General features: G+C 36.4%; 2 protein-coding genes across 2 annotated transcripts; both read right to left on the reverse strand.

Annotated features, from left to right (window-relative positions):
• Window positions 1-2412: 2412 nt before the first annotated feature.
• LOC145772430 (uncharacterized) lies at window positions 2413-3129 on the reverse strand. Its single transcript, XM_082584308.1, has one exon. It carries the CDS (start codon window positions 3127-3129, stop codon window positions 2413-2415), a length of 717 nt encoding a protein of 238 aa, XP_082440434.1.
• A 2355-nt stretch (window positions 3130-5484) lies between these two features.
• On the reverse strand, window positions 5485-10101 carry LOC145772431 (uncharacterized). The gene is made up of 2 exons (XM_082584309.1): window positions 9534-10101; window positions 5485-7174 (listed from the first exon to the last, which is right to left on the reverse strand). Exon 1 carries the CDS (start codon window positions 10099-10101, stop codon window positions 9544-9546), a length of 558 nt encoding a protein of 185 aa, XP_082440435.1. The 3' UTR covers window positions 5485-7174; window positions 9534-9543.
• Between the last annotated feature and the right edge of the window lie 884 nt (window positions 10102-10985).

Genomic DNA, 10985 nt, shown 5'->3' on the forward strand with positions numbered 1-10985 from the left:
CAAACTTCCAGATCGAAAATGTTGCAGCCAAAGGCCTATACAACCATCCATGACTAACTGACACCGTGACTTCCAAGAAAAGAATCCGTGGTGAACTGACTGAAATAACGCACCACTTAATGACTGAGAAAAACCACACTAATTTTTGTTTCACGCTAGACAGTTGATTTTATCATTTTAGGGAAGCTCAGTACTCCAAGCAATGCAGCCTGTGGCCGATGTACAACGCTACAACGACGTAAAACTACGTACCGGTAGCCTATATGTGCATCAAACCTTAATAAAGGGTACAAATTCCTAAGGTAACGCCCAAATTCTAGCCAGCTTTTCAGATTCCCAACAAACACAGGTTTCTCAACGGCAATAAGACGCAAGGAAACATAAGAAAAGCCGCAGGCGCTACAATAGGCCTAGCCTACTGCTAAATGTATTGGTGGGCTATCTTCATTGACAAGAATCCTTCTTTTCTTTCTCATATTGATTTTCTATCTTCAAAACTCCTTGAATCTTTTGGTATAGCCTAGCCTACTCTCTAATTTAAAACATTGCTTACAGGGTGGCCAGATTGGCCTTTTTAAGGCCAAATTTCTCGAATTTGGCCTTTTTTAAAGTCTGTTGGCCTTAGAAATTATACGTTTGGTCTTTTTCTAGATTTGGCCTTTTTTTTAATTTAGGGTAGACTGGGGTAAAGAGCCCCCCTTAAGGACAAAACGGCATAACTCAGCACATTGATTTGGTAAATAAAGAGTTTTTATGTTAAACTGCGTAAGAAATGCGACCGAATGAAAAGCGTTTAGTTATGTGGCTGCAGCATTCACATTTTAAGAAAAAAATTAAAAAATGTATTTTTAGTCAGAGGGGCTTCTTACCCCGCAGCTGGGGTAAATAGCCTATAGGGGGGCGCTTTACCCCATAATGATACGTCATACTGCAATTTATTGTAATCTACATAAACACTGTTTTTTGTAGTATTTTGTTTATCCCTTTATGATAATCCTGTTGTAGGCCAATATTCTATTCATTATTGTCGTTTAATTTTCGGTACAAAGGATGTTTGGATGCGTAATAAATAAAAATGGACTATTTCATAAACATACGAACAAGAGTATGAAGTAGGCCTACTGTAGTGGAATTCGTGGGCTAATTATTTTTAGAGCACATGAAAAGTAATACTTCATTCACTTAAAATGGCAGCCTACAGTACAGAAATTATTTGTTGAAAAAAAAAGTCTCTCAACATTAAAATGATGCAACTCTAGATATCATCATCATAATCCATCGTCGGTTTGTTCCCCACTAGTGGGGGTGGCCGATTGTTTCCGCGCAGCAATTGTCTTAATCCCTTTTCTCCATTTCACCCTGTCCCTTGCATCTTCCTCCTTCAGTCCGACTTTTTTAAACTCATCCTTCACTTGTTGTTTCCACGTTCTTCTTGGACGACCGCGTTTCCTCTTCCCATCCACCTTTAGATCTAGTGCCTTTCTAAGAAAACTTCCTTCCTCCCTCCTTATCACATGTCCATACCATCTTACTCCATTTGCCTTTGCCAGTTGGTCTATGGTCTCTCTCATCTCTAGCATATCCAACAATTCTTCAGTCCTTTTTTCCCTTCTCGTTTTCACCCCACACATTGCTCTCACCATATGGAAAATGGATTCAGTTTCAACAATGACAAGCCAATAGGCAACATGATTTAAATCGAATTCTAGTTGTCTTCGTCATCTGAATCACAGTTTTGACACCTGTAGAATGGTTCTCCTGGTGTACTTTCTTCATGGGCCCACAACCGGCATGAAACACATTGGATCCATCCTTCACCTGGTCTGCTATTACAAAATGGCTCTCCACACACGAGGCATGGCCATTCTTCATCCTCTGAACTTTCATCAACAGTGTTTTTCTGGACGGACAATTTTTGTTTCTTGCTTCTTTGTTTAAATACGAGTTGCTTTCTTTTTTGCATATTCACCTTTGGCCTACTTGCACCAGTTTTTTGCTTTTCTTTCAGAAAGTTTTTGTAAGGGAAGATGTTAAGAGATTCGACTGCTGCGGGACACGTGTTCGTGTGCGTTTGGTTATAGATTTTACAGGTTTGCATAATTCAAACAGCGTTCGTTTGACTGTAACAATGTTGATTGCTAGTGATCGTGCATCTTCACGTGAAGAGGAACATGGCACATCATTCAGGTTCCCTGCTGTTGTATCGACATCGTTGAACCTTGCTTGCTGTTCTTCGTCTGATGCCGACATTTCTGTATGCTGTATGCTATCTTCTTGATCATGTTTTGTGTCTTCTCATTGATGGCTGGCTGTTTGTCGTTGTGGCTCTTCATCTGTACCGACTGAAGCAGATTGCTCTGGATGTTGTTGACCATTAGAAAGAGATACATTTGGAGTAACAGAAAAATCGTTTTAATGGCATTCTACAAAGTTTTCTAGGTGTGGTTCTGGCTCATCAGTAAGAGCAGATGCAGCAAAGTCATCATCGCAGAAGATGTTGTCGTTGAAGGGCCAAAGACCACATGTCCTAAAGCCTTTAACTGACTTCTCAATCGTAGCTGATTTATTATATGCCACTGCAAATATTTTGGCAATCTCAAAGAAGCTGATTCTTTTTCCTTGATTGGCAACAATCCAAGTGTCGGCAGAGGCATTATACGCGCTTTTCAAAGATTTGAAAAACGTTCTATCCAATGGCTGCATTTTGTGAGTGCAATGAGGTGGAAGAGTGAGAAGTTCAATCCCAATAGAACGGGAGAACTCTATAGCTGCAAGTGTTTTGTGGCTGTGATGACCATCAAGTATGATGATGTATTTTTCCTCCTGTGATGGTTTTGCAATTGTAGCAAAGAGTTTCAGCCATTTCAAAAACGCTTGCTCGTCGGTCCAACCACTATCCGTGCAATGGCCAATTGCTCCAGCAGGTGCCTCGTTCATGAGAGCACCCACCATGCGCTTTCTGGGAAATATAAACATTGGGGGTATGCACGATCCTGCAGCATTCGTGGCACATATTACAGTTACGGTCTTCCCCTTTTCTCCACTAGTTATTTTGCCCACTTCTCTGGCACCTTTGGTAGCAATGATGTTTGCAGGCTTGTGAACGTTAGATATCCCATTCTCATCCATGTTTCAGACACGCGTTGGGCTGTATTGGTGGCTAGTTAGCACACAGCGGTAAATGTCAAAACATTTCTTTACTTGTGGTTTATTAAACCCTACAGCTCTGGCGATATTAGTGGCTTCAGGTTTGCGGATCGCCAGTTCCGGATGTTGAGACATAAATCCACTAAGCCAGTCTGGACCAGCCATTTTCGTTTCTGTATTAAACCTAAGTTTAATGTCCATCTGGGTAGCATAATCATAAGCAAGGCGACGAACGTCTTTCGTTGCGAGGCCAAATAATGCTTTTTCCATAAACTGGATTTTCGAAACAAGCTCAGTCTCGTAGGCCTACTCATCGGGAATGTCTGACAGGAACCTACCTAAAGCAACACACCCAGGTTTCTCTACTTTCCCGTACCTGTGTCGTCGTAGCGTTCGAGGTGAAACGCCATAAGCTTTCGCCGTTGACTTTAAAGCACCGCCTGCTTTAACTGCTGCAAGAGCCCTCTGCAAATCGTCTTCTGTGTAAGAAGCTCGCAATGTTTTACGCTTGTAAACACGTGGCATTTTATAGAGATTGCGATTTTACAAATTTAATATAGACTATGTTCGTTACATGAAGACGATATCCTAAAACAAATACAACATCTGTTGCTATGTATATGTATTTAGTTTTGGGGTAAAAAGCCTACTGCACTGGGGTAAAAAGCCCACAGTAGGCCTTTTACCCCGATGAATAGTAGGCTTCTTACCCCATAAGCATCCATTTTATATTTTCTACTGTTGTTCTAAATCTGTGCGAACTCTACGAAACTGGCTCTTACAGTCCTGATTATACACAATGATCTACAATTTAACAAGTATACTTTTCAACTTTGTTGTTTTTTAATGAGCACAGTAGTGAAGAATTGATTTCTAAATTTTACAACATATTCATGAAAAACTGAAAACCTCTCACAACAACATTATCACTTCATTCTTTTCGATCCTTTCACGTGCAAAACATACCCACAATGCATACCTTGTAGTGGTGGCAGTGTAGAGTTATTTCACCAAACGCTTTAGAAAAAACGGGGCATAGGCGTTTTACCCCGGGTGGGCTCTTTACCCCAGTTTACACTCTTCAAAATGCATAATAATCAATATTTCTCATATATCGTAACCTTATCAGATTAAACCATATTCACCATTATTTGATACGTGTTCTATGCTTGTTTAAGGTTGGTTATTTTTACTGATTTAAATTTTGAATTGAATGCCTTTCCGAACTTTTAGCTTTTTTAGCCTTAGTCAAATTAGCCAAAAATTAAAAACTTTCTCAGCCTCGAAAAAAATTAAGATTCAAATTCAATGATTCCGATGTTCAATTTGGTTTCACTGTGATACATTCTGGAGACGAAAATCCGCAGTGCGTGCTATGCTGTAAAGCAGGGCTACTCAACTAATGTTAGCAAAGGTCCATTTTGACAAGTTGAATATCTCTGCGGTCCGGTGAATATTTCACATGCAACCATGAAAATTAAACAACCAGCAGTACGAGCACCGAAACACTTTTCAGGTAGGCTAGTAGGCCTATGTAACACGACTTGGATTTTTGTCTGACACAAACAAAGAAATATTATAAAAAAGGAAAAAAATGTATTGTGTTTCTTTATACTGTAGCTGAGTGGATCAGAGCCACTATATACTGGCTCTGGTGCCAGCTCCTTGGATAACCACAAAAAAATTGCTTTTCCCTATTGGAAATCTGTTTAAAGAGGCCCTAAAATGTTGCAATGAAGTTATTCTTCCCGAAGCCCGAGGTCCACCTGCAACACCCAGAAGGTCCAGATTCGGACCGCGGTCCGCCAGTTGAGTAGCCCTGCTGTAAAGTTTTAGCAAGTTCTGCTCTAAAACGTAGCAAGCTGAAAAGACACCCGGGTAACACATCATCCAGATTTTCAATATCGGAAAACATTTTGTCGCCGGTGGTGTTAAAGATACAGAACAGAAGTCAATGTCACATTTATACCTTGCTCAAAGCATGTTGGATGTAATGCATAATATCAAGATCATACTGAACACAACGGAACCTAACATAGACCTGATAACACCCAAGCAGGTGCACCCATTTTATTGACGTGTGCATTTTTAATTGCATGTAACAAATAAATTATTATTTACCGTTTTGTCGCTAATTTGACTTAAGTTTTTGGAGGACCCCCAGTCGTGGAAAAAATTGCAAGGGGACCGTTCAACAATTTTTTTAAAAAAGTTTGAGAACCACTGCTGTAAACTAATAAATTGTTTTGCGACTATACCCTTGTTTGCCATTTGCGTACTTTATTGTAGCCTACTCCTTGTGCATAAAATCCCCGATAGACACAAAGAAAATTTCATTGAAAAGATGTATTTAAAAATAGTGAGATCTAAAATAGATTTAGGCTTAGCATTGGCTTATACAGTAAGTAGGTAGGCTACGCTTAACATCAAAATATGTAAATGTTTCAAAACCAGTTGATTCACGGAACATTCAAATATATTTATAACCACACGATAAATCGTAAAGTATCCACGACAATTCTTTGTGACAGGCAAAGCAGCCAAAGGCTAGGCCATTTGTCATGTCAATATCATAAAAAAACTACTATTTACTCATCATAGAATCAATTTTTGCTCTCACTTTGAAAAATGCAAATTGAAAAAGAGAACATAAAACAAATTCCCATAAAAACAACCCGTTAAAGATGTTTTCTTCATAATTTTCTTTTTATAGAAAATGTTGGATAGAAATATATATTCAAATTCAAACATAGCTTAAATCGTGACAAAAAGGAAAAACTACGTGATCAAAGTCATGTAAGTTTCATGTTAGCCAAATGTTTCTCAAAACCCTTTATTGCAGTTATCTTTTTATAGTAAAAGGTGTTTTTCGATTAGTGAATTAGCCTATATTGCATATAATAAAATCTCCACAAAGTAGCAAATGTAAGAGGCATGCAGAAAAAGTTAGTGTTTGCCAGTTAACCAATCAACATTGTCATATTATAATTTATTTTATACATCTCATTATACCATAAAAGTTTTTATATCATATCACTTTCTGTAACCGGTAACCCAAATAGCAAATCAACCGTTTTTACATTGATTCAACGTCTGCAGAAGATTTTCTGTAACAAGTTAGTTGACGCTCAATCAATCTATACGCAATGGCACGTTTCAGTAATAGATTAAAAATGCAAACTGAGGTAAGAGTTACAGTACGTAGACTACCATAGAAAGCAATGCAAGAAAGGGATTACAATTTTAACATAGCCTACAAACCGTTAAAACATCATATTCTAAATTGACCCCGATTCAGATAACAACGGTTTTCGGCAATAATAACGTATAAATAGCCTACAAACAAAATAAAAACGTAAGACAGTTGTATAAAAAAAAGATACAATACGTGTACGGCAGCAAATGATCGACCCAATAAGTTTTTATCAGTAAAAAATTAAGTATCAAAAACTGCTTTGTTTTGAAGTTTAGTTTTCGGTGCAAAGTTAAATAGAAGTTTGTCATGCGATAGGGTAATTCTTTCTTTTCTGTAGTGTTGGCTTTCCGTGCCGTAACCAAAACCTCAATTAAATCTCTGGAAACAAATTAATATAACCCACCTCTGGTAGGCTGTTTGCCTACCACCAAGCGGTAAAGAACAATTACAGAAAATAAATTTTAGACATAATAAAAATATTTTTAGTCATTTTTAATACGTGTTTTCTAATAAAAATACGTTACAGTGATAAATCAAAATACTGGTTTAAGTTCTGATTTAAAGCCAATAAATTTCTTGACTTGACTCAAATTTTCTGTGGTTCTTCAATCAATAAAAATAGAAACTTTGGAACTTTTCTCTCTAGATGGCTGTGCTTTCTTGAACTTGCGTTGAGCAGGCTGCATTTTGAAATGTAGTGGTTTAAAGGAATAAAATTTTACCATCGAGCGTTTTCGATTCTAATATCCATTTCCTTGCTTGGCAACGACGAGTTGTTGACCAATGATCTGAAACGGGATCTGTTGACCACTTTAAGGTTTTTTCGATAAACTGTAAAAACAAAAATGCATAAAAGTTTGAATTTAAATAGGAAGGATAGATTTTGAATTCTCCATGGCAGGCTCACTGATGTATCTGATGTTTACTTGATGCATTACATATGTATCAAAACTTAAATACCTTCCATGATTTTAACGCTAAATGTGGCCTACATAATGTTGTTGTTTAGGTAGCCTATGTTTGTGATGCAAAAAAAAACTGAAAAAGTGTTGAGAAGCCCCAACTTTTTCTGACCAGACCTTTCAAAAAGCTTGAATATATATTGAAACAAAAAGTAAGTCAAAAAACCAGTTATGTTTAATCAAATATGGCCGATGAAGATTAATGTGGGATACAAAAGGCCCTAGTTTTCAGTTTCATTTCTTTTCATTGAGTTGCCCTTTGCGTGCATTATTCAAATTTAGTGATGTGCTGCATACTACAAGACAAAAATATGTCAACGATTTCAAATTGATTGATACTTCGTAGACTACACTGCATGAGTGTTCGCGTGTTATCTGACAAGAATGCAAACTCTTGCGTAACCATCAATGACGTCCCTATTTGCGTCACTTCTATATAAATCTTTATATCCACTAGCACTGTCACGTAATCTGTAGTGTGGATAAGAGCAGTCAAACTTTTGATTGCCTATAATTGCCAACAGCGTCACAAAGTCGACTTTTAAATTGGATCTTCATAGTGTAAAATTAATATAACACATTTTATGCGTTTGCTTAAGGTCGCAAATCATGATGGAAAATTTTATTTACTTTTTGTGTTGGTGACGTCACAAACACAAAATGTGACATCACATATATGAAACGCGAGCAAACAATTTTGTAAATCGAGACAAACATGCCGAGTATTTGTGCCATTCGAATAACTTTATTTTGATATAAACTATTGTGGAAATATTTAGGTGAAACGACTACAGACAAATGCGTGGGATTTAACTCGTTTGATAATTTCTAAAATATTCAGACTGTTCAACAGCTTACAATTGAAATGACGTACTGTGCGATTTCGATGACGTCTTCGTTACCGTGAAACTCGCTTCGCTCAGTTTGACTTAGCAACTGCAAAGCTTTTGCATAGAGATTTTTAATTTTTAGTATTGTTCATGTTTTGTTTTTATTTTTTAATCGTTCATTAAATACCAGTTTTAAAAAAAATGGATAAGTTCGAAATATTTGATGGAAAAAATAGAAATATTGAAAAATTATGAATTGAAATATTGAAAATTATTAATATGAAAATATGAAAAACATTTTATGGAAACTACTGCAAACAACTTTTAAAGATTGCTCTGACATCATATTGCGCCAAATTTAATAACGCGTGATGATGCAATGAAACAAAATTAAAGGAAGCTGCAATATGTAAACGAAGTGGCATAACATCTCAAGTGGATACGAAACAACTTGAGCGTATGCCAGTAGATCTCTAAATATGGTTACCCGTACGGTGGCCTACTATTAAACCATTTGCTATCAAATAACATGGCTTATAATTTTGATTAATTTTCTTGGAAAATTCAACATTATTTTATACAAAAATGAAAGCATTCATTGTAATTATTCTTGTTCTAATAAGTTTTGGGCAATTTGTTAGGTGAAATGTTTTTGTTGTTTCTAATGTGAAACTTGTGTCGCTAGGTTTATGGTGATTATTTCACTATGATCAATTTTAAAAAAAAAGGACGTTTACAGCCTATCCGAAAATGTTTGCAGAACTTGCTCCTTCGCGATTTAAAAAGATTTCACTTTTCAGATAATTTTCAGTTGTTCAAGTATTTGGTATCCAAAATAGGCTATATCATCATTTAGGAATATCTTTGCATTACAAAACTTGGTCTTTGAAAAAATCTAAACAACTTTACAAAAAAATATTTGCATTTTTGCTGTTTTATTCGGAAGAACTCAATTTGAACTATGCGAGATATTACTCAATTATGTAAAGATGACAAAGGTATTAAACACTAGTAGCCTAGCATGTTAACTTACATGGAAAGTTTCAAGAAACTATTTTAACAAGTTTCGAAGAAGCGTTAGAATTCAAATCTTATTTGTTTTTACGGATTACAAGGAAAGAAGCGTTAGAATGTTTGGCAAGTTAAAGTAACTGTTTGTTGGTTGTAGCAATAGCATAGATATTGACTCAAACAACTGTTTGTTGGCTGTCAGACAGCACCAAAGCTTGTTTTGCCAAGCACGCAGGGAAAATAAAATTTTCGAACGAAAATCCAAATGCTTGAACAACCAAAACGTAATCAGGAGAAAATAATCCTGAACATTTAATTAATTACTTTGACGTGATAGAATTCTACAACATTTTATAAACAAAGTTAATATAAAATATATGTTCTCACATATTTAGTTTCACGTTGATGAAGCGATGACTTGGTGAGAGATCCTGGTACCAGAGATGCTAGAAATTGGAGCAATAAGATCTTTCTTCCTTTGATCTAAACTGACTTCTTTACTGGCAGCCACATTATTGCTGTTGTTGCTTTGGGTTGGCATCCCTATAAATTCGTTTATAGAATCACTGTTGCATGACGATGCGCTCCCATGACGTGCATGTGACGAAACAGGGTGACCACGAGTTTCCTTTTCATAAGCAAAGTTTGCATAGCTATTTGGGTTCTCTCCTTTGGCCAGAATGTTTTTAGTAGATTTGGTAGAATTTGCATCTTCTGATTTAATTCGCATTTTTTCTAAATTAGGAATTGTAGCCATGTACCAAATGCAAAGAAAAAGAACTCCGAAGAAGCTACTTATGCCTCCTGCATAGCCAATGAAGTCGGAGTACGTGAAGCTGGCAACAATTCCAACAACCATCATTGGAATCCCGACCAGCAAGAGAAGAGCACCAACCACGTAGAGTGGGATGCATCTCGACAGATCTCCTTTCCTCAATTTGCAACATAAAGCCATAGCGTATTTTTTATGACGTCACAGGTAAACAAGTTAAAATCACTTTTCTTGCTTTCTATTCACAGAAATTTATGAGAATTCAAAAGTGTGTCGTTAATTCTGAAATAAAGAATCGTAGTCAGCGGAAGAACAGATAGCCTCCGATTTCCCAACTTACATAGCTTATGGTGGGGTATAGTAGGGTAGCCTATATAAACCACAAATAAAACAGCACACTAAAGCGCTTTAAAACGTAAGTCTTCTTTAAAGAAAGTTTTTTTTTGTGATAACAAGTTACAACAAATTGATTGTAGCGGATCAAAATTAAATAGTAGATATTTTTTTAAATTTGAATTGCAATGATAGAACTTCAATACTACTAAAATGCGCCTTTATACTCCAGATTAGCATTATTTTCTCTTGTTTCGAAGCCATGAAACAGTCTGAGAGCTCTGCGTATAAGCTACGATTTAAAACTAATAATCGCATTTTTATTTAATATTTTCTTTGAAATAGGCTACACGCGATTGTTTCTACCTTAGCTGATAAGTTTTAATTTGTGCTGTAAAACAATTTGTATATATGTGCATTCTTTTTATTGATGAAAGTATGCATCAAAACTAAAATTTTCTAATTCAAAGGAATTCGGGAACGAAAAAACCAACTTTTGAGTTGTACATGCCATCTCTGCCCTGTGGTGAAGTCTAAGCCCAGACATAAGAATGACTGCACGTAGCAAGCGAAGCGCTTATATAGCCGCCATTGTGTATTTAATTCTATTTTTAGGTTTGTCTCAGAACAACTTTTCGTTCCATGAAAGTTAAGATCTTGAAACAAGCAGAAAACTTGTCATAAAAAGTCCACAACCAACATTATAATACTGTAAAAAGGGCCATTGTAATGTA

This window comes from Aplidium turbinatum, chromosome 6 (assembly GCF_918807975.1).
Source record: "Aplidium turbinatum chromosome 6, kaAplTurb1.1, whole genome shotgun sequence".
Lineage (NCBI taxonomy): Eukaryota > Metazoa > Chordata > Ascidiacea > Aplousobranchia > Polyclinidae > Aplidium > Aplidium turbinatum.

Excerpts from the sequence above, each read along its gene's own strand:
- LOC145772431 (XM_082584309.1), bottom strand. The coding sequence starts at position 10,101 with ATGGCTTTATGTTGCAAATTGAGGAAAGGAGATCTGTCGAGATGCATC.
- LOC145772430 (XM_082584308.1), bottom strand. The coding sequence starts at position 3,129 with ATGGATGAGAATGGGATATCTAACGTTCACAAGCCTGCAAACATCATT.